Here is a 26,532-nt window from a genome sequence, read left to right as displayed (position 1 = left end):
ACCGTTCAAGAAGGAAACATTTATATACTAAAACTCATGGAATCCATTCAGGCTTCGACCTTCCTCTACGACCGGTTGGTTCATCCCACCCGATTTGAGTCGCTTCAAACTGGAACGCAGGAGCCAGGACTCTGATCTCCTCATTGAGTCCGTAGTTTCTTCCGCTCATGTTCCAGAAGTATTCGGGATGGGTGAAGATATTTGGGCGAATCTTCTTCCAGGATTGATGAGTCTTACCAACAAAAGTGCCCATATCGTCGTAGTGCCGCGGGCTGAATTCGGGATCCCGGGCTCTAAGCTCCCGTTGCTGCTCTTCAGAGTAGAGGCCCAGGTTGTAGTACCAAATATTGTACTGGGTCAAGCTGATGTCAATGTCAAACGTGACATCCTCTGATGTACGAGCAATCAACGCCTGAATGGCAGCCGTAGCACCGACCAAGCCTTTCTGGTAGTCGGAGTTGGCTGAACAATCGTTAGCAACTGGATGATGCACAGGCAAGTTCGAATGACTTACGCAGAAGCGGGACGACAGCCTCGTCCAGGCCGAGAAATCTACCCTGCAGGTGAGAAAGACCAACCAAGCAGTCACTGATCTGCTGCCATCCAGATCGGTAAGCCAGAGGTCCCTTGAATCCGTAACAATTCTCCCGCATGTAAATCAGGCTGGAATTCAACTCGCGCAAGGCGGCCGTGTCGAACCCGAGTCTCTTCAAAGCACCTGGACGATATCCATCCACCAGAATATCAGCACCCCTAACAAGATCAGCAAAAGTCCGCTTGCCCTCCTCCGTCTTGAGTTCAATATTCGTATCCCTTTTTCCAGTCTGCAAGTCCGGCATCGTCGCCCCGTAGTCGGGCAGCGTATCGCATGACACGCGGAGAACATCGGCCCCGAGGACGCTCAACATCTTGGAGACCGCCGGGGCTGCAATGACCCGGGAAAAGTCGACAATTCTAATGCCCGCAAGCGGCTTGAACCTCTTTTCGTCTCGCGCTTCCGGCCACGCTTTCCGCGGAGCAGGCACCCGGGTCGTGCTCCATAGTGGCTCCTGGGACATGATCTTGCCTTGCTCGCTGGAGAAGAATTCGTCGGGCGTCTAGCACACGACACCTGCCTGCTTGTACTTCTCATTGGCGACCTCGATGTAGCAAGCGTCTTCCAGTAGATGGAAACCCACAGCGGAGGGGCTAAGAGAATATTCCCAGTCCCGCGGAGTAGGTGTTGAGTCTGTTATTCGACACGATCACATTTCTAGCTAGGTACCGTTTTACTGGTGGCATGTTGGTGGGTCTTGGTGCCGGATTTTCGTGCTCGGAGTTCTGGTCACGGAGTTTTGAGCTCCTAGTGTCATCGACTTGTGACTCCAACGCTTAGCGAAACTTCCCATCTTCTGCATCGAGAAATTCCCACTAATTCCGGACAGTGGATTTTATATTTGAAACCTAAAGCAGGTGACTGTTTGTAGATACATTAGAAAACAGCATGTTGTCACCAAATGGTACTACGAGGAGTGAACGCTACGGTGTTCAGTCGTAAAAGCGGCAGCATTTCCTTCTATTCATGCATAGAAGTCTCATTCTGTTGACCTACTGAAAGTAGAAGGCTAGGAGCTACCGAAATTGAGGGAACTGAGTAATTATTAAGAGGCTGGTAACAACACTTAGATCAGCCAATCTTCGCGTCTGTATCACACTACAACCTATTACTGAGCCAAGTCAGGGTTGAACTCCAGTGCCAACCAGACATCGACGTTCTTGCCCTTCCCTCCCTGCCACTTGTGCCACGGGTAAGAGACAACATTGTTGTGTCCACGGACGGCATCGCCGTACGAGTCGCGGTACCACAGACCTCCGTGCTCATTGAGTCGGGGAAGCGGGACCTTATCGAAATCATCCGGCCCGGCAGACTCGGGCTCTTTACCTTCCTTGAGCCTCCACATGCCTCCGGTCTCGGTTCCAGGAGAGAGACAGATGTGGATCTCCTGGAAGATGTCGTTACCGTGGTTGTGAACGCCACAGTTGACATTGTGTCCTGTGAAGAGTATGGTAAGCGAAGCGATCGGGGACAGCTTTTGCTACTAAAACCACAAAATGACTCACCGGCGGTCCAGAACTGCAAGTGTGCAATTTGTGACTTGTCGTCCTGGAATCGGAAGTGAAAACCAGACATGTTGGTGAAGTCAACCCCCTTGAAGTTATCACCCCACCACAAATCCTCGACCTTGGTGAACTTGAGGTCAGGGAACTCCAAGCCGAGTTCTTTGGTGTTGAAAGTTGTCTTGACTGGGACGTCCCCGGCCTTCTCCCACACGCCAGGCTCGCCGAGGGAGACGATTCTCAAAATTATGGCACCCTTCTCTTTGTCGGCACTGAGCTCCTTGTCCTCGCTAGAGATGGGTGCGATCCGGGGGAATGGAGGCAAGCCAAGGGCCGTACGCGTGCCCTCGATATCAGCAACGGAGCCATAGAGAACCTTGATGCCATCCTTCTTGCCCACGGGGATCTTTGCTCCAAGTGGGTGAATCTCGATGCTAATTGCGTAGTTTGCAACCTCGATGAGAGGGAAAGACTGTTGACTCTTGACCTTTCTAGGTCGAGCCAGATACACCAAGCCTTCGTTATCCCACACCGTAGGTACGATGTGACGCTCGGTCACGGCGGGCTTGGGCTTGGCAAACTTGTTGACGTGGAGAGTAATGACAGGCTTGGGCTCCTCGTAATACCGAGGAACGTTGTACTCCACCGAGATCAAGTCAAGCCTATCAGTGCCGGTGAAGTTGCTGCGAACGCGTGGTGTCAGCGTCGTCTCAATCAGTCCGAACACGACCTCAACGACTTACCCAATTGCGATACGAGCGGATGATTCTTCTGCAATCTTCCACTTGGCAAACAATCCCTTTTCGACATCGATTGCCTTGTAGTACATGATGCCCTATGGAATGTGAGTTCCTGAAGTACTCGAGTGGATAAGTGTTGCGTTTCTACTCACCTTGTTCGGGTTGGGTCCTTTTGTCGGCTGTGAAGTTGAATGTCAGCAAACAAAGTCTCGTCTTAGATACGCGACCTCAATCAGACTTACGACAATAGACTCCATGTATGTGTCGCGGTCCAAGGAGCCGAACAAAGCCAGGAGGAACTCATCATCGCCATCGCCTACATGTAGAAAACCTTGGGTCAGCCAGCTACCTAAGGCCTTCGGCGACAACATTAAACATACCGTCGAAATCAGCACAAACGATGTAGTGGCCGGGGCCGTCGCCATACTTCATGAGCTGGTTGGGTGTGCCATAGATATCCAGGATGTGGCGTCTCCACTGCGTATCTTTCATGCCACGACCAACCTTGGACAAGACACAGGCGGTTGTACCGTGGAAGGGGTCCAATGTCGCAATGTAAGCAAAGGGATCATCGCCGATCTTACCAGCGTCGGCGCAGCCAGTGCCCCAATGGTCACCAGATCCAGGCGACAGAGAGTTGGGCTGTTGTCGGTCCTCTTTCGGCTCTCCGCTCGAGAGGAGCTGTCGCTTCCACGAGCCCTCTTCGTAGTAAAGCCAATTGGCACCTTCGCGGGATGAGACCATGATAGAATCGAGCCCAGTAGGTCCATTGAATCTAACTTGCGTTAGCCCCTGGAGCGTGCGGGTGGGAGGGGTTGACCTACTTCTTGACCGTCAACTCATGAATAACGGTGAAGTTTTCATCATCAACGATTGAGCGTTGCCACTCGGTGCTGACAACTGTTAGTAAATCATCAACTTGGGTCAATGCAGTTGACTCACGCATTGAGGACGTCCTCGGGAGCCTGGAAACGGATAATGGGGATAGGGGTAATCTGTAGGTAGTGGTTAGAAATAATGACAGAACACTGTGCCACAGCGACGGCAGACGAACCTTGTCGTGCGGCCCCCAAACAACTGATGCGGCAACAATTTCCATCACGGATCTATCCAAATGTTAGCCAAATGACTTAGAGTCTAGACCTTGTGAAGAACCGTGACTTCAGGGACCCAGGGTGCAACTCCTTACTTTTGCGTAAAGTATCCAGCCTTCATTCGATGCATCGCAGGCCAACGACCGATCATTCGGAGTTTCCAAGGCTCTTTTCCCAAGTTCTCACGACCGGGGTTCTCAAGCCAGGAGATCCAGCCTCCCTTGGGATCACACTCAAGCATGAATGGGCCGTAGTCGTGACAGACCACAATGTCTGTCAACCCGTTCCTGTTGATGTCAACGGCCACGACGGCAACTGGGCTGTCGAACTTGGCCACTTGGTACTTCTTCCACGCTGTTGTGTCTATGTCAGAACCATCACTTTTGTAATGAAGCGGGATAGTCTTGCACGTACGTCCAGTGATGTCAATCTCTGATGCATAGAACTCCTCGCCTTTAGCTTTGGCCTCATGTTTGGCGGCGGCAATGGGGTTATCGAGAAACTCGATTTCTCCGGAAGCCAGTCCAGATCTTGGAGAAGAGTTAGTATTGATTGGGATTCAAGCGAAGTTTTGTGGATGAATATTCTTACGCAACAAGTCCTGGAACTTCGTCCTCACCAAACTTGAACGTCTCAACCCAGTAGCCATCCTTTCTGTTGTCTTCAATGACAGCAAGGCCGAATTCGGGCACTGGAAGATCGATAGACGCCATGATATTTTCTTGAAAATTCAAGTAAAGATGGAAAAGCTTGAGGTTGATGAGCTGCTAGGTCTCCCTCCTAGGAACCACAGCCATGCAGCAAGTTTTATACTACCCGCCCCAGTTTGACTTATCCTAGAGGTATTATTCATGAAATTCACCTTCCCGTAGCAATGGCTGCTCGGTGTCGACAGCAACGCCGTAAAATTCTTCATCCCCGCAGACCGGATCCAGAAGGAGTTGAATCAGTCTCACCATGTTGGCTTGCCGGCAGATGATGTCTTGGCTCAGCTTTCCCGCATGGCGAACAGTCGGGCGGGGTATCTGGCATGCTAACGCCCGAAGCAAGCACCGCTAAGTTCGAGACATCAACGCGGCCGAATGTTGTGTCTAGGATAGACTCGATTCTGGGGTATGATCAGCGGATGATGGAACGATCAGGGTCTGGTGGAGATTGCATGGTGCCGGGCTCGGAATTCTCGGCGAGGTTGAGAACTTGAGACTTGGGAGTGGCACCAGGCAGCGCGCAGCACGGTGAAGGTTGTCCAATTTCATGGTTAACTTTGAGGCTAAGACTGGAACATTTCTTGCACGAGCGCCCATTATTTTTTTTAAAAGATGGTCTGATCTTTGAGGAGGGCTACGAATGAGTTTTCGACTAGCTGAGCGGCTGAAGTAGTGGTAGGTACTCATATTGCATGCAGACTTTTGTCTCAGCTTCATCTGCGCCTCTATTTTGAATTAAATCTCCAGCCTTGTTGGGTACTTTCATAGATCTAATCAGCGAATAGCGTCGACGCGCGTTCAGCCTGTGCAAGATCGGGCTGGGTTTGCGGGGTCCTTGATCGGTACCTGGACGCCAGCGTTGTTTCTAGATTCTTGCGTTCCCGTCTCCATAGTCAGACAAGATTCGGTCCAATGGTTGCCAAGTAAGAGAGACATTTATCTCAAAGGAATTAGTCCCCGAGGCGGCCCGCGGTCCCGCCCCGCATTCGGGGATTTTGGAATGACAGGAGTTCAACGTACGAGACTACATTTGCGGGGTTAAGACCTTGGAGGCACTGTTCTCGTTGAGAGACAGCAACAGTTCACGATATGCCTGTGACACTGACGAATGCATAACGGTTAAATCCCTCATCTGAATCGTCAACTATCCTGTAATGGAAGACTCGGCTTGACAAACTGAGTACCATACTTGAAGATCGTCCTGTGATGGCCACTTAACCGAGCGCGTCTCACTGGAAAGGGAATGATTCTGTTTCTCATTAGATGTTCATACGCCACTATTTCAGGAAAGTTCAGTGAGATGAAACCTGGATTATCATCTCAACATTATCAAGGAATGAAAACGGCAGAAACGGAAAGGAAATGACCATCCTGCCAAGTATCGATCGCAATGCATGGAATCCCTTTGTTTCTGGCTCAAGGGATCTTGTCTTCGGCTGTGTTTTTGCTTCTTTACTATGACCAACAAGTATCTTTTAAGCAAACCACCATATAAGTAGTTAGCTATGAACCCGAATGACGGAAATCATCAAAGCTCCATCAATGTGCTCCTCTTGAGTCTCGCTTCCCACTATCTTCACTTAATACCTCGTGGAAACACGTAGTTACATCCTAATTATAATTTTCAAAATGGGAGGTGGAGACGTCTCAGCTACCAAACTTCGGGATCACTTCATCTTCAAGAAGGCCGACGACTTCTTCCAGGATGAGATTGATGGCCAGGGCTCTGGCATCAAGCAGCCTAAGTCTGTATCCTACAGCGATGCCGACCAAAAGCTCCCCGATGGCAAGCTCAACCCAGCCTGCAGCCATGGAAGAATCTTTAGATTCAACGATGGATCCTTGCTTCTTGTCCAGTTCTTGAGGCCAAGAGTTTGGAGAATTCGCTTTGATCCGCACAACATAGAGCCATCTCACTTTTCTGACTACAACACGTAAGTCCCCTACTGGTAACCTTATTATTGGACCTTTTGCCCGCAGAGAGGATTTCCCCTAACCGTACCTTGCAGCCGTACTCTCATCCGAGATACCACCACCGAGCTGATTGGCATCTTGGACAAGTGCGAAGAACTCGTGTGGCAGGTCGAGCTGATTGAAGATGATCAATACTACATCTTGCAGTCGGTCGTTCAGCGGACTCCCAACGCAGCCCCTGAGAAAGAAGTCCAGCTTTGGATTTCTCGCAACCCTTTCCAAATCACTGCAGTTCGCCTTCTGAAGAGTCTTGCTCCCGCTGAGGCGAGACCTGTTCCGCAGACGTTTGAAAAGGATGTGGTCGAAAGCCTCACTCTGCCTGAGAACGAAGGCTTCCGCCCTGCTGTGATCTGGAAGACCAAGCCCCGTGGTCTGCTCTATGGCGAGCATTCTGCTATCTTGTGCCTCGACAAGTCCATCACGGCTGATTACATGGGCTTTGGTGAGCAAGGTGGCAAAGATCTGTTCAAGAAAAAGACGTACATGAACTACTTCAGTAAGTCCACTGAACCTCTTGAGGAGACTTCCACGCCTCAGTGCATCCTGTAAGGTAGCTAACGATGATATCCAGACTTTGACAATATGAGGTACCAGAACGTCTACGGTGTCGGTCCCTTGGATGATCGTGAGCCTCTCTATCACTCGGAACCGTACTGGATTGAAGTGGACGCACAACCGGGCTACCAAACCCAGATCGGAACCTTCATCGATAACTACTCCCAGATCTGTGTGGACATTGGCATGAAGGACCCAACCCAGCTCCGTGTGGCGACGCGTTTCAACAGTTTCCAGGGCATCTTCTTCGCCGGAGACAGCATTCAAGAAGTCATTCAGCTATACACCTCCGTCGTCGGCAAGCCGAAGCTCAAGCCCCGATACGTCCTGGGTTACCACCAGGGGTGTTACGGCTACGATACGCAGGAGATGGTCCTGGACGCTGTCCATCGATACCGCAAGGAGAACTTCCCGATTGACGGTATGCACATTGATGTCGACATGCAGGATGACTACCGCACCTTCACCATCGACAAGCGCCCGGGCCACTTCCCCAACCCGGAGTGGATGTTCTCCGAGCTGCGCAGGCTCGGTGTTAAGTGCAGCACCAACATCACGCCATACATCAGCAACGTTCCCTCTAGCTCCTACGATACCCTCAATGAAGGCCTCAAGAATCAATACTTCCTCAAGGATGAGCGAGAGCTGGATCCTTCGGCCCCTGGCGCCCTCGAGCAGCGGTACATCCAGTACGGCACCAGCAACCTCTACTTCACCAACCCCAACACGGACAAGCCCGACTACTGGGATGGAGACGACTACACCTTCTCCAACAACTTCAACAAGAGTGTTCCCTTCCACGGAGGCGTCTACTACGGCTGGAAGAACGGCCACCCTGGACACTATCCCAACTTGAACAGCAAGGCCGTTCGCTACTGGTGGGGCAAGCAGTACGAGTACCTCTTCGAAACCGGTCTTGACTTTGTCTGGCAGGACATGACCCAGCCCTGTATCGCAGAGCAATATGGCGACATGAAGTCGTAAGTTAAAATACCCCATAATTTCAATGACTTCCTTCTGATCCGTTTCTGCCTTCAAAGTCTGCCCTTCCGCTTGCTCTTGGACTCCGATGGTTGGTCCGGCGACCCCAAGGCCGCCGACAAGAAGAAGGCCATTGAGATCTGGTCCTTGTACAGCTACAACCTGCACAAAGCCACCTACCACGGCCTCAACCACTTGCACATGAAGACCAAGGATAAAAAGAACGACAAGCTCGCGTGGCGCGAGAACCGACGCAACTTTATCATCGGACGCGGCAGCTTCGCCGGTAGTCACCGCTTCGCTGGACTCTGGACCGGTGACAACTCGTCCACCTGGGAGTTCCTTCGCATCTCTGTTGCGCAGGTCCTCGCTCTGGGATTATCTGGTGTCACCATCTCTGGTGCTGATGTCGGTGGATTCGAGTTCATCGATTCTGAGAAGAACTACCCTAACCCCGAGCTGATCATTCGCTGGTACGGAGCCTACTCGCTTCTGCCCTGGTTCCGGTAAGTCTTTGTCTACGATCCCGGTTCGTTATGTCTGCTAATGTCTTCAGAAACCACTACACGAGGTTCCGAACATGGATCGACGGCCCCAACCAGGGCAAGATGAGGAAGGACGGCAAGTGGTTCCAAGAGCCGTACGCCTATCAGCTGCACTACGAGCAACACAAGGATCAATTCCAAGGTCGCGAGGCCGAGATTTACAGAGCAGTCTTGCCGACTTGCCGCTACTTGATCCGCCTTCGCTACTCGCTCATGCAGTTGCTCTACGATGCCATGTTTGAGAACATGATCAACGGTCTACCGATTGCTAGAGCCATGGTGAGTACCCGTCATTAGGATCACGCCCTACTAGGTACCAGGAATAACGTGTAACCTATAGCCCGTCACCGACCATCTCGACCGCTCTCTGTTCAGCGACGATGTATGTTACCTTCTGGAGTCTTGCCTCGTGATTGCCACCTGCTAACGCCTTTGAAGAACCGTCGCTTCACCAGCTCCCAGTACATGGTCCGAAAGGATCTCCTGGTCGCCCCCGCCCTTGTCGCGGATGATGCGCGCAAGAAGAAGTCGAGAAAGGTCTACCTGCCGTACCCCGACTCCTGGTACCCCTTGAACCTGCGACCCGACGATCCTCTCGGCGTCCCTCTCAGCCCCGCCGCCTCTGGTGGCCAGCGCATCGAGTACGACTGCCGAATTTCGGACGACGACCGTCAACTCCCGTACTCGACTCCTATGTACGTCCGTGAAGGTCAGTATTTGTCGCCTCTTCCTCAACCTCTCTAGAGGGGATAATTTGACTAACAAGCAATTCAGGTGCCATCATCCCCAAGGTCGGCGTCAGGGACTACGTTGCTGATCCCAGCACGACCCCTCAAAACGCCAACCCCATCACCATCCACGTCTACCCCGGAAAGGACAACGTAAGCGCTGGGAATTCCTGCCACTTTCACCACTTTTTCTAATCAATTTTGTCTGCAGATCTACGACATGTACCTTGACGACGGCATCTCCAGGGACAGCGCGCCAAAGAACTCCACGCTGGAGACCGCCGTTGGCGTGCGGCCTTGGTACGGCGAGGCCCACCACTACGACGGTCTTGCCGATTCACAGGCCAACGACAACTACACAAAGGTCCAGATCAAGCAGGTATGTCACATCCACCTAGTAGTTCCGTCGCCCTACATAAGAGACAGAATCATTACCATCTTGGGAATGACATACTGACGATACCGCAGTTCACTCAGAAGAGACTCTCCGACCAAGAGGACTACGGAAAGTACACCCGAAGACTCACAGCCAACGCTCCTCATGACAAGTTTGGCGCCGAGGCCTCCAAGTACATTGGCACAGACTACACCTTTGTCTTCTGGCACCGCGGAGAGAGCAACCTGGACTCCATCAAGGTGTATGTCAAGGGCGCGGACCTCCATTACGATGTCAACCACGGCGTCAGAGCGACCATTGTTACCGTTCCCATTTCTGCGGTTCACTCGGAGAACGGAGTCGAGATTACGTTGGAGTTTGACGGTGACTTTTAAGGGCTCTGCCAGCTGGTTCTCGGGGGTTGGCTTGAGGGCTTGAGCAAGATCATGCCGAGTTTGCTAGGTTGCTCGAAAGTTTCATGTTCTCCGTAGTCATCAGTTGTACTCTTCGTACCAGTAGTTGCGCCCCATGATGAGATTATTCACAACCTGTCGTCCACACTTTTTGCAGTCCTGTATTGTGTCGTCTTGTAGATGAGGCTGCCGCTATGTGCTCTCGGGAACTTGACAGGATGTAAGGTAGACTGTAGCGAAAAATGAGCGGTTCAAGTCTTTAACTTCACACGTAGTTAAGCCCTTCAAGGTACGTTCAGCTCAAATAGAGCTGAACGGTAGCAAACCAATAAGTAGTACAGACTCATTATCAACACACTAGAAAGACTGAAACCTATGCCAGTCGGAGAACTCAATTTTCAGACGTCTAAACCCCTATCGTCAAAACCTGCCGTAACGAAAGTTTGTTCTTCATGACCACTTGTCTCGTAAAACGCCAGACCAAACCATCTTTCTAGCACCGCCGTAAATTTCATTCATCGTAAAGTATCATCAGAGGGATTTGAAGGGAGGGTACAGAAGGTGTCGACACAATTGCTCAGGAAGGGGCATGAATGCCGTGGAAGCCAATACCAACAGCAAACTCGCACTCTGCCCTACCGAGCTCCGTCATGGTCCTGGCGTCGAGGCACAAAACGTAACTCGTCTGCGCGGTGCCGTCCAGTACGACACTCAGAATCACGCCGTCATCTTCAGCCATCTGTCCATCGGGACCATCGGCACCGCCAGCGGAAGAGGGCCGTGGAACAAAGATTGGCTCGCCGGGCGTGTGGGCCGTGGGACACTCCCACATGAGGGCCTCGGCAGTATCGGCGTCGGTTTTGACGATTGTGTCGAGCAGGGTGCTAAGGCCGCGGTCCGAGAGGCTGTAGACGTAGCGATGGCGTTTGGTCAGGTGAGCAGGGTTGATTGTGGGGAGTTCGCCGGCGTGCGGGGCCGGGATCGAGGCAACGAGCTCTGGTGGTGGTGCCGTTGTGATTGTTGCTGTCTTGGCTGCTTGTGAGCCGTCGGGTTTGGGGATTCTAAATTTGAAGCGCTGGAGGCTGGCGTAGCCATTCTTGTAGCGATTGTTCTCGTCTGTCCAAAACTTCTCGCCGGCAGAGTTACGGTTCATGATGACGTCATAGTAGAGATTATAGAGGATGTTGAGGTTTTGGTAACCTGATATCTCGCAGTAGACGTCAAGGATGCCGTGGCTTCCGTCGGCCGCCGGCTCCTCAAAGGCGTTTGTGGCATGGAAGAAGAAGCCCGCGGGGGTGTTGAACGAGGCGACGACGCCATTTCCGTGGTGGCGGTCGATAAAGTACCATTTACACGTGTTGTTCTTGTCGAATGGCACAATGGCGTCTAGAATGTTGCGTTCCCAGGGGACAGAGAGTCCTCTGTAGCCCAAGTGCGACGAGGGGATGCAGAGCACGACAAACGACTCTGTAAGAAAGAAACTGTGGATGTAGGCTGGCTTCGCGTCGGGCCCGGCAATGGTTGCGAGAATCTCCGTCTCGCCCGTTGCAAAGCTGGTGCGGAAGATGCGGTAGGTCGACTTCATAGCGAAGGCAAGATTGAAGTTGTACATGTCGCCCGTGACCGGGTCGCGCTGGGCGTGGGCGCAGGACATGGGACCGGAGAGAGAGGGATGAAGTTTGTCTTGCTTGGCGAGGCCGATGGGTTCTAGGGTCGCCGGGTCGATTTCCATGAGAGGACTCGAGTCTGTTGATAGCCAGAGACTTCGGACGGCATTGCGGTGGCCTGGCCCCGCGGGGCCTTGGTCTTTCGTGTCGAAGCCGGGGACGTTTGCGTTGACGGCAACGCAGATGTTGGGGGCAGTGCCGCGGGCAAATACGCCCATGAACTTGCCAAACATCCCAACACAGGGATCGGCTTTTTGGCCAAAGGTGTAGCGGTTCTGATGGCCTGCGGCCTTGATGGAGGCGACTAGGTCGTCGGATTGCCGTCTGGAGGAGTAGAGCACGCGGGTCCGGCCACCTGGGGATTCAGGGGGAATGATGTCGAACTTGTGCGTCTGCGCGAAGCCGTCGAACCAGTGGGAAACATAGTAGGTGCCCTTGGGTGTGTCTTCAATCTTGCAGCTGCCCGGGCCCGTTCGGTAGAGGGCGCCGGCGGCCCAGGCTGGGATCTGGCCTTGAACGTGCAGTTCGATGGGGCCGCGTTCCTCGGTGAGGCCATCAAACTAGTTGTGTCAGTGAACATGTTGGGGGAGATTTGTGTGAGACAAGGAGAACTCACGCCTGCTTCATTTGGCCATTCGTCGTAGGGCGCTCTGAGACGGTTCTCCTCGAACATTTGTAGGTCTGCAGCCTCATCTTTGGCGGTGCGCCTGACGGTTCTGGCTGGGATCTTGGTGTTGGCGGACATTGTGATGGAGGAGGTTGTGGACGTCTTGGTTGTAGTTGCGGTGGCCATTTTTAGAAGTTATCTATGCAAACGAATATGAAGGGGTAGCGATTTCGTGGTGCTGGGTTTGCGGCGTAGTGTGTGCCGTCTAAAGTGCAAGGTCAGTGACATTTGCAAGTTGGTCAATGAGGTGGAGATGGGCACGAGGTAAGATAGGCGGTAGAGAAGTGAGTGTTTTTCATTCATGAATGCTGTATGAACAGCAAGCATAGAGTAAAAGGTGCCCAAGGTGAGGTAAACACAAGAAGGCTGCCGCGTGAACTGGCGGGTGTCAACCTACGCTATCTTTGAGCCGGTGTTTGCTAGCGTCCGGATCGGTGCAAGTGGCCGGTAAAGCTCGGTGTGTCGGTGAGGTAGGGCGTTTGTCGGTAGAGTCGGTGAGCTGTGAAAGGAGTGTAGAATCCGCTATGCAAAAGAAGGACAGCCTTTTGGCCCCCAGGAAGAAGAAGCAAGTATTGTTGGTTGGCAGCGTCTAATGACCCATGTCAGAGAGGCAGCACAGATGAGAAAGAGGGAAGAGGACGGCGATCTTTTTAAGTATGGTAGGTGGGATGCATATGTATGTCGACGGGCCATGGGATGGGCCTGCTTACATGAAGGTGTTGCTGCGCAGCATGTGAGGCGATGTACAAGTATTAGGCGCCAGGAGCATTCATCAAACGGGATGAATGAAGCGGTGCCGCATGAGTATGTGAGATGTATCTCAGTACTCCGTCAACGTAGACAGGTAGCTGTCAGTAAGGACGAGATGGAAGAGACAAGCTGAGTGGTGCGAGAGCGAGACGGCTATTGTTGCGGGAGGCGAGTAATTATCGGCCGGGGGCACAGAAGTGCGGTGAAAAGCGTTACGGACGTAGGAGCGGGTGGTTGTTCGGTTAGTGGATGAGGGGGGTGTGGATGAGAGTGAATGAGAAACTTTTCGTCGTCAATGGTCGATCAAGAGCTCTTTACCCGGCGTGTTGGTGAGATGGGACGGGGATTGAGATACCCATGCACCACTAACCATGCAACGAAGACGAGATTCCGAGTAGCGGTAGCGAAGAATGCAGATTGAGGAATCTCAGATCCCGATCAGATAGCTAGTCAAAAGAAGAAAAGCAACGTGATTGCGATGGCTCGGTACCTTGAGCCTTCAGGTCCGGCGAAACGGAGGCGTGAAGAAGAAGGGGGTTCACTCTCACTCCCAGGACAACTTGACAAGGTAGTAGAATTCTCATGCAAGCCGTTTTGGAGGAGGCGGCGCGGGCGAGACGGTACGGCCGTAGCAGGGCGGACGATGGTCAATGTCCGCGGCACCAAGAAGAGCCTATTGATGCGGGCTTTTTACCGAATCCAGACAGCTTCCAGATTGAGGAAGAGAACCATCCTTTGAAGTTGCAAGCCAGGGAGGGTCTGGGTGATTCCCGAAGATTGTATTGGTGGTGTTGGCGTTGGCGACGGTAAGACTGAGTACGGATGAGAGTGGTGTGGTTGTTGTGTGCTCGGGTGTGGCACAAGCGGCCAAGTAAGTAACGTTTAATGGCGGTGGGTGTTGGTATTGTGTGTGAGCAAAGCGGAAGTGGGAGCGGGAACGGCTTGTTAAAGTGATTGAGCTGTCGACTGTCTTTGGTTTTTTCCTTCTTTTCTTCCTGTTTCTCGTCGGCCCGAGCAGATAGGTATTGTAGAGACAGACGCATGAAGAAGTGAGCGGGTGGTTCATGTCATCATTGATTCGGATAGCGGTACCAACGGCGCAATTGCAGAAGGCCGAGGGTCCCGCTGCATCTGCCGTGGCGTCGTCATCGAAAAAGTGTCAATTTTGGCCCTGCCACAGACAGCATCTGTCAAGCTGTCAGTTACTTCGCACCCAGAGGTAGTCGACGCGTGCAACGAGCCTTTCCCTCTTCATTCCTCAGTCAGCCACACCCGAAACCCCAAAAGCCAAGGTAAAAAAGATCTGACCGACGTTTAGGCCCCTGGCCATGGGGATGGACCGGGCATAGAGCTGCTGAAGAAGCTTATGTAAGGCCTCAGCTCGGAATGTCAAGTTCCATCGCGTACGGAGAAGATGCTAGTGCGTGCATGTTGATGTCATGTCGGAGCGTGGAGACTTTTTTGTTTTATTTTTGTGAGAGGTGCGATCGATGCAACGTGATCATGAAATGATAACCGACTACCGATATCAGACCGCATTCGCCCAACGTCAGATGAGACTCATGCGATGGAAGATCAATGTCTCTGTCAAATCTCGCGTTTTCTGTGTGCGGCGTGCCCACGTCGGACGACACACATCAGGCAATGGAGCCTCTTTGTTTGTTTCGTTTCAATTCACTTCGTTAATCGGTGATTCGGAAAGATGTGAGCGAACCTCTCAGCCGGGATTGCTCCATCGTGTTTTCTTCTTCTCCTTTTGAGTTCTCCTTGTTGGTTGGTTGGTTGGTCGGTCGATTGGCGGCGGCTGGCTCTGGTGAGAGGTGTCGGTCTGGGCGGGGCGCTGCAGTCTGGAAGATTCAGGTGGATCAAACAAGGTGAGGTACGTACCTCAAAGGGAGGGGGGGGGGGGGGGGACCTGAGGTGGAAGAACATCGGGAACAGCAGCGACTCACGGCGGCGGATTAAGCGAGGAACTCCACTCGGCCGGCGGGACCTGGAGTTACCCAATCCCCGCTCCGTGCCTCAGGTCTCCCCTGTAAATGGAAGTACCTGGATACACAGTATGTTCCCGGTCCATTATTCCTCCCGTCTCCACTGTCAACAGGTACCGTGGTACGTACAGCCCACCTAAGGGGACTCCTTCAACTGCCCTGCTCCCACGTTCACTTGTTCACTTGTTCCCTCAACAGATATCTGGTCAACGTCAGATGTTTCGCTCTAATGCAATGCCCGACTGCATTTAGAGCACGATCACTGCTAGATTACGTGGTTTCTACAACAGCAGCAGCTTGACATCCAACGTCATGTACTTGAGAAACTACGCCTCTGATGCAGCAGCAACGGCTTCCGACCCGATGGCGGCATGGCGGCCCCACATGAGCTCCGGCTCTATCCCACACCACCTCCGTCAGCGGCAGCCGTAGCCAATGGCCCTGCATGGCTTGCCTTAGCCGTGGCTACTGTGTTAACGCCATGTACAAAAAGCCACATATATCATCTACCTACCCAAGGAGCCGAGGTAGCTAGCTATCCGTGCCTAAGGTACGGTACTTATCTGTTCTCTCATCGCATGGAACTGAGACAAGCCTCGTCACACGGCTGGCCACGTCTTGTCGTCGAACACGGGCCATTGCGGCCTACCGCATACTGACAGGTTTGCCAACATCATGTCAGCAGTGTCTGGTCACTGGTTTACAATCCCGTGTGGGTCCTCCCTTTCTTTCCGCCGAGCGCGGGAAGCCTGCGGAATCAATCAATCATGTATCGACCTAGATTGCGCCTCTGATAGGGACGCCCACGTCGTCCAACGTCTGCCGCTACCTTACACAGCACTGACGGTCCCACTAATTCCTCAGCAGCACGATATCACGTTCAGGTACATACTTCAGTGTGATGGGACGGTACTCGGTAGTGCTATCCTGCCGCTTTACACTTAACCAATACGCGGATGAATTGCTTCTTTTTCACCAGTAAGGGGTCGAAGCTTGATTTCGTTTTAGCAGACTTGACCAGAAACTCCATCATCCTAGACCTTCTTCTCGATACTGTCAACATGCCAGACTCGCCTTTTTGCCCTCTTCCGAAAGTGTTCGCTTCTTCTATCAATGTCACTTGTCCTTCTCTGGACCCTAGTGTCTGCGTTAAGTCATTCTTTAGGCAACGGAGTCGCTCAACTCGCGGCTAGCGTCTTTCTCTTGCGGTCTTGGCGGCTTCGCCCCTGACGCACCAGCTTTCTGAAGACATGATAGACTCCCTCAATACCCCTTACGTGTGGGCAAAGTCCACTCAAAGATCTGCAAGACTCCGTACGCGAAACGGATCAAGTGGCGCTTCGCAATGCCACCCCTCAAAGTTTGTTTATGGTGAATCCAGATACAGATACGATCTGGCTGCTTTGTCCCAGTAATAACACAGGATTAGGGCTGGTGAATTTTCTGATCGACTTATACTAATCTCAAGTTTAGTCCTGCCCATGTGGGCTCAACTAGATTCTTCGTTTCCGAGACTGGACTTCTCCTGCAACTGAGTGCTGTAAGAAGCGTTGCAATGGAAAAGCTCCTTTTACCAAGAACTCTCCAAGACAGTCCTTCACTCTTTCAGTCACGCCACAGTAAAAAATAAAAAAAGTATGACCCATACTTCTTTGGAGTGCCAACCCACTGCACCAAGAATTTTCTATTAACGACGGGGCGTATAGGGAGGTTCGAATTTGCACTCGAGTTTTTGTATTCCACTCCCCCTTCCTCGCACAGGTAATGTGAATAAGTTTTCGGTAAGTCACACAACTCTGGGCACAAGCTCTACTTCTTCCAAGTCTCGTCTGAGTGAAAAGGGCGCTGTCAGAAACAACGTCTCACTCCATCCTCCCTAAATGCTTCCGTCACCGGCCATTCCATCGAGAAATCTGAACAGGGCCCTCGAGAATCGTTCGCTCCAGCGTAGTCCAGCTCATCAAGCGGACCCCCTAAGCAACTCTCTCGCACTGCCCTCGATCAGCCGAAAAGCCGCGTTCGGCAGCAAATCCTTGCACCTGGGACACATGGGTTCTTTTCTCCTCAGACTGCTCTCCGTCAGCTTCTGAAATAGACATCGTTTCCCAACAAAGCATTTGCACTTCTTCATCCGCACGATCGGCTCTCCGCGGTGGGTGCCGCGGACGCCGTGGTCAAAAGGCTTGAACATGGCACCCGGCGAGTGATCGTAGTATTTCTTATTGCAGACGAGGCACTCGAGGCGCGCCGGCCCCTCCCAGTCGCTTACGTCCTCCGCTACGGAATCGATCAGGGTGCGCCTCGCCTTGTAGGAGATGACTTCCGAGTTCCACTCCTGGCGGCGGTCGTGGTAGTACTTTTGGATCAGCTGGACAAAGTACATGAACGGCTTGTGCGGCAATGATGCGTTGTCGGTCGAGCTTGCAATCTCGGCGAGCTTGTCCAACCCTGGAACGGTCGACGGGCCGCGAAACACGAGGGGCTTGATGATGCTGCAGAGCACCGTCACCGCGAGGGCGAACCGGCTGTTGGAGATGCCGTTATCGTGCAAGAGAACTTCCGCCATGAACTTGACCAGGTTGGCGCGCCTCGACATGGAGGTCGCCTCCAGGGTATGCGCATCAGTCCACCCCGTGCCATACTCTGCGTTTAGCAAAATCAGAGCCGAAGACGCCTGCATGTGGTTGCGGATATTCTCCTCCAACGTCTTGCGACGGCTTTTGACAAGGTAATTCGAGAACAGAGGCTGGTGGGAAAGTCCGTTCTTGAAGTATAGCTTCTGCGCTTGACAGAAGCCGGAGAGCACGGTATGGCGCAATCTGAACAGGTTCTGCATGGCAGGGTTCTGTATGCGAGGATCCGACTCGGCCTTCTCCCCGGCCATATCTGTGAGGTACTTGCGGGCCGCCGAGGCCGGGTTGTAGTAAAACGACAGCGGGCCGTTCGCCTCACAGGAGCACGCGCCGACGCGGTGGTCGTTCTCCTTGCACCGGCGCTCCATGAAGAAGGCCCGGAACCACGACTCGCTCATCTCCTCGTTCGTGACGTCGCTGGAAGGGAACCTGCTCCGGATCCAGAGCAGGACGGAGTGCGAGTACTCGGTCATGTAACTCTGGGCCCATGCGTTGTCCTGGACGTCGTTGCGGTGCCACTCGTCGTGCGAGGGTGTCACTCGGGGCACGGCGGGGGACTCGCCCGAGCAGCCGGGGCACATGTAGGAGTAATAGCTGGTGCGGTTCTCCCATTGCTGGGCCGGGCAGGGGAAGATGTGCGAGCAGAGGATGTTGGCTATAACGCGGTGACGTCTCTTGGGGGCATTGGGACGCGGGCTGGCCGGGCAGTTGTAGAACTGCGAGTGTTTGATACACATGGGAGCGGTTGATGGCGGATGAAAGGATATGTAGTTGCTCGTCTTTGATGATTTGAAGCCCGCTTTCAAACTGGATGATGAGTAGACAACGATAAATATTCTGACGATTGCTCATCTTTGAAGCTTACACCCAGGTCTTTGTATGAATTCGAATGTCAGGCAAGAGGACATGTCCAAAGGGCGAGCAAATATCCAAATATATCCATCAAAGGCGAAAATGGAAACCACTGAGTTCCGAGAATTGCAGACCGCGCATTCAAAGATGCCGGAGCTCTTGACATAATTGACATCGCTTTGTGATATTTCCGACTGACAATGCTCTTCTCACAGTCGCCCGGAATCGGCGCCATTGTAGACTGGTAGACAAAGGACGCCGTTGATATTCAACGCTCTCAATTGAAGGACTGAGGGACATTTAACTGCGTTTGTAAGATAGCGAGACGGTTAAACATATACCATCAAGTCTTCATCTCGATCAAGACCGGCGCTTGAGAGGGTGCCTTAACTGATGGGAGCGTTGAGAGGACTTGTGGTGTATCTTGGTCTATGAAACCCACCTCGCACGTCAGTGGCCCCTTCAAGTCCTTATGAAGTAGAAAGCCACAGGATAGATCTCTAAGCGGGATAGATCTCTAAGAGGGGAAGGCTTGTAGGCGGGCAAACGTGCGCTACTGTCTCTCTTTGTCATTCATGAAATCGACTATCGAGTGTTTAGAGGTCTACCTAAGGAGCCCGAGGGCCATACGGTCTCCGGGCAGCCTTGTTTAATCACGACATCGACATGAGAAATCTACTACGATTGGCGGCTTAAATCCAGCGTATTCTGCGCTTCGAAATTCGACAAATAGTTTGGTTCTGCATCGACGCGGCACAGTAAGCGAAGTAAGCCCCAACATCGACCTCCGACCGACGGTCTGGAATGGCGGCATAGTGGAAAGGCCCGAAGGCCTTCTTTAAAGATCCCGCGACAACAGATCGATGGTTCTAAGTTTCTAGTGATTCTAGCCTATGGATTTATCATAGTCGCCAAGTTTGCGTCTCATCGCCTTTAGCATTTGCAGTGGCATAGTACAGCATCTTCAAGATGTCCTCTCAACGCCCCCAATAAATCCCGCACGATCAAGTTTGCAGTCTAGGATTGATAATAGTGTTTGCTTCGAGATACAGGGATATACCCTAAGCGAAAACGAATGGTTTGCCAAGACCTTCGTCGTTGAGGTCTACTCCTTACGTGGGCCGCGATCCTGTTGCTCGAGCCAACGTCGATGCATGCGGTGCCAACCGCGATCGAAAATCGCCGATGTATCCTTGTCCGAGATCGTGTCTTTTTTTGAGATGATTTGGCGCCTTATGCTGCGTTATAATGTGCGAGATCCGAGATACTGAGACGGCCAGATGGCGAGGGTACCAGGTGTCGACATGTTGGATCCCACCGTACTCCATTTACAACCTAACGTCAAGCTGCAAGTGATGAGGCTCTTCGACCCGACGAAGGGGGAACCATTACTACTGGTGATACATCGTTCAGCTGCTACAGACATTGATGAACCTAATATATATGTACGATATCGATTCTGCTCAAGTCACTGTCGGCCCCCCAATCTTCCCTCGCAGCTCGCTCTCAGTTTAGAATTTGGCGTGGCGCTGGTCCCAAAGCAGAACGCTTGTTTGGCCACGACCAACAGGTATTTTCACCACATGAGATTGTTTGCCCGCGCCACTCACACAACCATGCGTCTCTGACGAGCCTCCTGCTTTCTTCGGTCGTTGGACAACTCGCAGGGGGGCGGAGGAGGAGACACGATCCCTTGCGTTCGGCGAAAGTCCATGTTCCTTGTCCTCCATCGCCGAATGACCTTCATATAGGAACGCCAAACTTCCCAAGCCGTAACACGATGAAGCCTGAGTCTGCATCCCTCTGATCTACATTTCTGTCCTTTCCATTCTTCTCCCTCCGAAAGACAAAAGGCCGGGAATGGTGGCGTTTTCAGACACTACCAGTTCCCCCTCGCCACGTTGTACCATCGTAGGGAACCTGGTGATATCAGCTTGCATCCCCTCGACAATGTCCCAACCGCACGCCGACCCCGACGCACCGCTCTTCGGCGTCGCCCACAACGTCTCCCGTACGGCCCTCACAGCCTTCACATGGGCCAACGTCGCCACCTCGTACATCTTTCTCTCCCTCCGCCTCCTCGTCCGCTGGCGCCGGAACCGGCACCTCCTGCGCGACGACTTCTGGATGGTCTTTGCCTGGCTGTGCCTCCTGACCATGGCGATCCTCCAGATGCAGCAGATGGACTCGCTGTGGTACATCGTGGAGCTCAAGGCGGGCAGGTTCCTCCCCGCGTCCAAGGGGGAGGCGGACTCGCAGCTGGAGCAGTGGCTGCGCTGGTCGTATGCGCTCACGTACCTCTTCTGGACCGGGTTGTTTGCGGTGAAGGCGAGTTTTCTGAATGTGTTTTTCAGACTCGTCAGTCCCATCCCATGGCTGCGCAAGGTGTGGTATGGGACGGCCGTGTTTTGTCTCCTTGCGTATGCTGGGGGATGGCTCTCGGGGTCGCTCGTGTGCGATACTCCGTCTGACTACTTTCGAGCAGGTAAGTCTGTTTGGTTGGCCCTTTACTCTTGGAACCCCCGGCGGGAAATTTTGCGTCTGATTTGTGTATGTACTAGGAAAATGCCTCTCCCCAAAGGAAGTCTACTTTTACCGCTTCTCCATCTTCTTCGCAACAGCAGCCGACGTCTTCACAGACCTGCTCATCATGAGCCTACCCATCGCCGTCCTCCCCTCCCTCCAACTCGACTTCAAGAAAAAGCTTGGTCTCGGGGTAGCCTTTTGCCTGGCCCTCATCACAATCCTCACGGCCATCGTCCGCATGACGCAGGTGCTCAAGGGCGAGACGATGGACATGGTTGGCCTGGCCGTGTGGAGTCTCACCGAGCTCGGCACCGCCATCATCGTGGGATCGCTGCCGCCACTGAAGGCTCTCTTGACGCATGGGATGAGTAAGTACAACGGGAGCAAGACGAACCGCAACAAGTCGTACATCAACTGCAGAGGCGAGCCCGGTAACGGCTACGGCCCGAATAACACTTCCCGGTCCGTCATGGTTGCCGAGTCGATCCCGTTGGATGATAGGCATAGGAGCGAGCAGTTTGATGGAGGGATATACATTCAAAAGACATGCGAGGTTCGCGTCGAGGGTGTTTCGAAGAGAACGAATGATGAGGAAGAGGCGGTTGTAACTAAGAGTTTTGCTGCTTGTAGACCTCCATAGACATCAAGAAATTCTCTGCTGAGACTATGGAAAAGATGGTCCAGCTTGGCTTTATACGAGAGGATCTGGGCCAGTACTAAGCTTACATTGGACCTTGGACCACGGTAGGCCAGGGATAAGAATCGAGTCCCATCCCGGATCATTGCATCATGTATTCTTTAGAACACCATAGATCATTGACATGTAAAATGACTAGAAATTATAGTTATGTCGATGCATCATTCTGTAATGCTGATTGTAGCTCTGTGTAGATAATATTGAGCCTTTCATGAGAACGCCCGGTCGATCGTCAGCCCGTCTCAATCTCGACTTGCTGCCCGGCTTGTGTAACAAAAAAAACATGAATTTGAAAAAAGTGCGAATGCAGACGCGGTGTAAAGCAGTAGGGTATCTCCAGCTCCTGTCCTCAACTATGCCCAGGTTCTCTCAACGCCATTTGTGGTTGTTTGTATACCCAAGAAAATTCAACAAAAGAAATGAAGGATAGCGCCCGTATCCCTGAAATGTAGCAGGCCATGCTCATGCCAAGCCACGTAGCTACGGCCCTCTTCTGGCCTCACTCTTCCAATACCTCTCGCAGTGCATCGACGTCCACTTGGTCGGGCAACACCTTGCTCGGAGGGCCGCGACGCTGATGAGCCGCCAGGTATTCTTGGAAACCTGGTATAGCACCGGCTTGATTGATGCCCGGCGGCCTGAGGAACTCCTTTTCCTTCTGTTTCTCTTTCCCGCTGCGTTGCGCTGGTGTCGGTGTGGGCGGTGCCTGCGTAGGTGTTGTGGCTCGGCCCGCTGCCACGCCAGTCCATGGCCTCCAGCTGACCCATCGACCTATTCCTCCAGAGTTTTGCGAACCTTGAGAGTGGGTGCTTGCTGGCGAAGCACTTCGGACCGGAGTGGAAACCATCCTCGACACCGGTCGCCCTGCCAGACTATCGCGAAGCAAGGCGTCACTCCTTCGATCGCTTCCTCTCGATATCGTCGACCGTGCCGTGACTCCAGTAAACACAGCATCGGCCCCACCCAGAGGACGAAGGGTTAATTGACTCGGTCGTACTTTGAGTGTGTGAATGTCCAATCCTCCCGACAACGACATGATTGACTCGTGGGAGACGGCACGGTGCAGACCCCTCCGGGGTAGTTCTTCATCCTTGGAGAATGAGATTTCTGTCTCGGTCTCGGTTTCTGTCTCTCCGTGATCCTCGTGGGAAGTCAGCAACCCGGGCACTTCCTCCCCGCTGTGATCCTCTCTCTCTTCCTCAATCGTAGACGAAATAGGCTGAGAGACATGTACTGTCGGGGCGGCTGGTGGCGCTGGCGAACCCAAGTTCAGGAACTTTGGAGGTACGGAGAAACTGCGAATCGACGCCTCGGAAGGGCGCTTGTGGTGAGAGACTTTCCATGTAGGCGACGTAGGATCTAGGCTGGTCGTCGGAGACATGGGTATGTCCGTCTCCAGCATTGGGCGGTCGAACATGGAAAGACGAGGGTTTGACTGGGGCGAACTTGGGACGGAAGACGGTGCGAATTCAGAGGGTTGCTCCGAGAAGACGGACCACCGATTTGAGGGCGGCATCGAAACTGTCGACGTTGATCCCGTGTGAAAATGCGAGGCCATAGGGGTCACTGGTGAAGGGCCTGGCCGCCACACGGCCGGAGGAGTGGAGGATCGCGAGACGCTGGCGGGAGAGAAGATTGCCGGGTTCAGGCTGTGGCGCTTCTTCTTCTTCTTGTTGTTCTTTTCGGCGACATGGTAGTGGTGGTGAATGTGGACTTGCTGAGAAATATTGTGCTGGGTCATCTCGCCCAATTCCGGCCCGATTTCAGCACGCAAGGTCGACGCAGCGCTGGCGTCTTCCTCCCCGATAGGTTGATGACACATGAGCTGGTCCCGCATGGCTTGTATTTCGTCGTTTGAGTTGAGAAGCATCTCTCGCAACTCAGCCATGCCCAGCTGCAGATTAGCATTGTCCTGCAGTAAATCTCGGACAAAGTGAGATACCACGTTGGTGGCGGGCTTCCCGTCGGTAAGCGACTTGGTGGCGGCAGCTCCCTTGAGGCGTCCAGCGGCAAGATTCAGTTCCTTTTCCATCTCACGCTGGCGCTCCACACGGCCCAAAACCTCGGCATGGCGTTCGCGCTCTTCCTTGGCCTCTTTTTCCATACGTTCCAGCTGTTCCTGAAGGTCAGAGATGCCCCTCTCGGCCTTTCTCCATCGCTGCATGGCGGAGCGGGCCTCGGACTCGGTGGTGATTAAGGTGTTTTGCAGTCGCAACTGCTCCTGTTCGAGAAGCGCAATATGCCTCTCCATCTCCGCAGCACGAGCTGCAGCGCCCTCGAGACGCCGCACTGCTTGGTGAGACGACAAAAGGGTAGCCTCAAGGGTTTGAATGCGAATATCTGAATCCTGAACCGTGTTGTTGAGCATTTCGAGCTGGTCTAGGAGGGTACGGTTCTCTTCGACGGTCCTCGCGTTCTCGGCCTGTAATTCCACCTTTTCGTTTTCCAACTGTTCTATGCGGCTCGTAAGGGACATGCGATCTCGTTCGGCATCGGCCATGTACGCCTCATGACGAGCAAGAAGGGCCTGGAGAGGGAAGGTCAGCGACATGGCGACATGTGCAGTACGAGAAGACGACGGTGCATTTGGCACGATTCGCAGTTCTGGCTGCGAAAGCAGAGTTTGCGGGCTGGAACGGTGCCGGGACTCCCCATCTTGAAGTAAATCACGGGAAATGAGGTGTTGGAATGTCTCGAGAGATTGGCACGGGCTTAGGAAGCGGTACGGATGGAATGTTTCGACGGACGAGGGAGAGAAGGGGAAAGCTAGAAAAAGAAGAGCGAGGTCGCACCTTGCCCAGCTTGGCGGCGGTATGGACATCCTTTTCGACGGTTTCGAGCACGGAGCAGCTATGCTTCAAATAAGCACAATCGTTGCGACCGCAGCAGCATCGCATTCTGGACCCCTCATCCGGGCTGGGAGCGGAAGTTTGGACGAAGTCTGCCATGGGATCGGCGTCGCGAGGACGGGCGTCATCGGTGTTGCGGATGGTGTCGGTGTAGTCGTCGGTGAAGTGGGTATCTACCGTGTATCGGTAGGCCGTGTTGTTCAGGTTGAGGTCTGCGTCTTGCTCTGGGTCTGCATCTGGATCCGGAGGTGTACGGGTCCCGAGTTCTGCCATCGTTATTGCGGCAGAGTCGTCACCACGGCGGACAGCATGCTGAGGGCCCTGAGGCGAAGGCACGGACGCTGGGATCGGGGCTCGGGGTGCCGGTCTGGGTCGAACTAGTCAGGCAGAGCTGAGCGAGAGCGGGGAGGACGAGGTTATCCGTAAAGGGACGATTAACGAGAGACTGCGAGAGAGGGGGTGTCTCTCTTTTTGTGAGTTGTGCGAGCCAGAGAAGACCGGTTTATGTTGGAGTTGTGACTCTGTGTGTGTGCGTATGTGGGTGGGTGCGTATCGTTGGCACTCTGTGCTGTGCTGTGCGATTCGTAGGTATTGTTATGGCCGGTGAGTTGGCGGCCGGTGACGCGATTGGGCTCTTGGAGGCCACCTGCAGCGAGGAGGGGACTGTATTTCCCAAGGTGTGATTGTTATCGCGATGGACGCCTAGGCGCGACTTGGACCGGTTCTTTGAGCTTTCTGACGGGGGTGACGGGTGTGGCAAGGGTGTCTCTGGTATCTTGGTGCCTCTTCACTGGAGAAGACTGGCCCTAGGTGCAGTAGACGGCCTGCAGCAGCACAGGGTGACAGGGGACAACCCAGACCAGCGGGGGTCGACTGCAGTTCCTTTTGAGAGCATGTGGTCCGAGCCGAGATTGGGCTCATATAAAAAATTGGAAGAAAAAAACAATCACCAAGAGGATGACTGACGGTGGAGGGTGGAATTCGTAGGCGTGTCGTAGTCGGTAGGTAGCTCTGAGGACGATGAAAGGCATCTGTTCGCGAGTCTCGATCGATCGAAGACGTACAGGACGTATAATCTATAGAGACCAGAGAAGGGAGAGACAAGATGACGACGTAGGGATGGTCATTTCAGGTCGGATGGGAGTTGAGACGAATGGAAGGGTTGGAGGGGAGGGGACGAGAGAAGGTCAAGGATGCGGTGCCGCGCCATGATCGGAAAAGAAGATGGCTGAGAGAAGAAAGAGAATGGGAAAGGCTAGGTACCTGGATCAGAGACAGTTTCTACGGGCGATCGTACACAATCTGAAGTTGTTCCCAAGTACCTTTTCCTCGCCCAAAAAAGACATGAGAAACGTTCGCGTCAAGCCAAAAACAACAGGTGCAACCCTTTTGCAAGTCACACTTCTTGCCGTGCTTGCCCAATGTGGCCCAATCTGCGGTAGCGCATCCTCTGTGCTCCACTTGATACCCGCCAATCCAGGAACACGTCCATAAGAGGCCGCCCCACCCGCACGAGGTACTCGGTACCTTGTTCTTAACCCAGTCACGTGCCAAGTACTCTCAGTTCTACGAAGTACAAGCTGGTGACCTTACCTTGACCACGGATTGAATGTGTGTAGAAGATGATGATCTGCTGCTGATAGCCTCTTTAGGCTACTGCCATTTTTGACCTTAGGTACATCTCCGTTCG

General features: G+C 53.2%; 7 protein-coding genes across 7 annotated transcripts; 2 read left to right on the top strand and 5 right to left on the bottom strand.

Annotated features, from left to right (window-relative positions):
- Nucleotides 1–34: 34 nt before the first annotated feature.
- BDP81DRAFT_395821 (CoA-transferase family III domain-containing protein) lies at nucleotides 35–1,058 on the bottom strand (the record flags this gene model as incomplete). Its single annotated transcript, XM_060588114.1, has 2 exons — nucleotides 35–462; nucleotides 515–1,058. 2 exons carry the CDS (start codon nucleotides 1,056–1,058, stop codon nucleotides 35–37), a joined length of 972 nt encoding a protein of 323 aa, XP_060443983.1.
- Nucleotides 1,059–1,703: 645 nt separating this feature from the next.
- Nucleotides 1,704–4,644, bottom strand: BDP81DRAFT_462381 (uncharacterized protein; the record flags this gene model as incomplete). Its single annotated transcript, XM_060593886.1, has 11 exons — nucleotides 1,704–2,032; nucleotides 2,101–2,780; nucleotides 2,841–2,932; nucleotides 2,990–3,016; nucleotides 3,080–3,153; nucleotides 3,218–3,612; nucleotides 3,662–3,730; nucleotides 3,780–3,832; nucleotides 3,892–3,943; nucleotides 4,027–4,285; nucleotides 4,551–4,644. 11 exons carry the CDS (start codon nucleotides 4,642–4,644, stop codon nucleotides 1,704–1,706), a joined length of 2,124 nt encoding a protein of 707 aa, XP_060443982.1.
- A 1,623-nt stretch (nucleotides 4,645–6,267) lies between these two features.
- Nucleotides 6,268–10,192, top strand: BDP81DRAFT_395819 (alpha-1,4-glucan lyase; the record flags this gene model as incomplete). Its single annotated transcript, XM_060588113.1, has 10 exons — nucleotides 6,268–6,572; nucleotides 6,648–7,108; nucleotides 7,184–8,147; nucleotides 8,208–8,654; nucleotides 8,705–8,972; nucleotides 9,034–9,075; nucleotides 9,132–9,402; nucleotides 9,468–9,574; nucleotides 9,633–9,800; nucleotides 9,890–10,192. 10 exons carry the CDS (start codon nucleotides 6,268–6,270, stop codon nucleotides 10,190–10,192), a joined length of 3,336 nt encoding a protein of 1,111 aa, XP_060443981.1.
- Nucleotides 10,193–10,787: 595 nt separating this feature from the next.
- On the bottom strand, nucleotides 10,788–12,622 carry BDP81DRAFT_323118 (carotenoid cleavage dioxygenase 1; the record flags this gene model as incomplete). The annotated part of the gene is made up of 2 exons (XM_060584765.1): nucleotides 10,788–12,437; nucleotides 12,494–12,622. 2 exons carry the CDS (start codon nucleotides 12,620–12,622, stop codon nucleotides 10,788–10,790), a joined length of 1,779 nt encoding a protein of 592 aa, XP_060443980.1.
- A 4,328-nt stretch (nucleotides 12,623–16,950) lies between these two features.
- On the bottom strand, nucleotides 16,951–18,883 carry BDP81DRAFT_49227 (uncharacterized protein). The gene has a single exon (XM_060595328.1). The coding sequence runs from the start codon at nucleotides 18,653–18,655 to the stop codon at nucleotides 17,246–17,248; it is 1,410 nt and encodes a 469-aa protein (XP_060443979.1). The 5' UTR covers nucleotides 18,656–18,883; the 3' UTR covers nucleotides 16,951–17,245.
- Nucleotides 18,884–20,720: 1,837 nt separating this feature from the next.
- BDP81DRAFT_462377 (uncharacterized protein) lies at nucleotides 20,721–21,936 on the top strand (the record flags this gene model as incomplete). Its single annotated transcript, XM_060593885.1, has 2 exons — nucleotides 20,721–21,255; nucleotides 21,332–21,936. 2 exons carry the CDS (start codon nucleotides 20,721–20,723, stop codon nucleotides 21,934–21,936), a joined length of 1,140 nt encoding a protein of 379 aa, XP_060443978.1.
- Nucleotides 21,937–22,492: 556 nt separating this feature from the next.
- On the bottom strand, nucleotides 22,493–25,115 carry BDP81DRAFT_451082 (uncharacterized protein; the record flags this gene model as incomplete). The annotated part of the gene is made up of 2 exons (XM_060592596.1): nucleotides 22,493–24,601; nucleotides 24,786–25,115. 2 exons carry the CDS (start codon nucleotides 25,113–25,115, stop codon nucleotides 22,493–22,495), a joined length of 2,439 nt encoding a protein of 812 aa, XP_060443977.1.
- Nucleotides 25,116–26,532: the final 1,417 nt, after the last annotated feature.

Source organism: Colletotrichum phormii (genome assembly GCF_030913505.1).
Source record: "Colletotrichum phormii strain CBS 102054 chromosome Unknown BDP81scaffold_13, whole genome shotgun sequence".
Taxonomy (NCBI): Eukaryota; Fungi; Ascomycota; class Sordariomycetes; order Glomerellales; family Glomerellaceae; genus Colletotrichum; species Colletotrichum phormii.
Note: the sequence above shows the minus strand (reverse complement) of the source record. Positions and strands in the feature narration are given on the sequence as shown.

Bases quoted from the DNA above. Each gene is read 5' to 3' on its own strand.
- BDP81DRAFT_49227 (XM_060595328.1), bottom strand. From the start codon at position 18,655: ATGTGTATCAAACACTCGCAGTTCTACAACTGCCCGGCCAGCCCGCGT.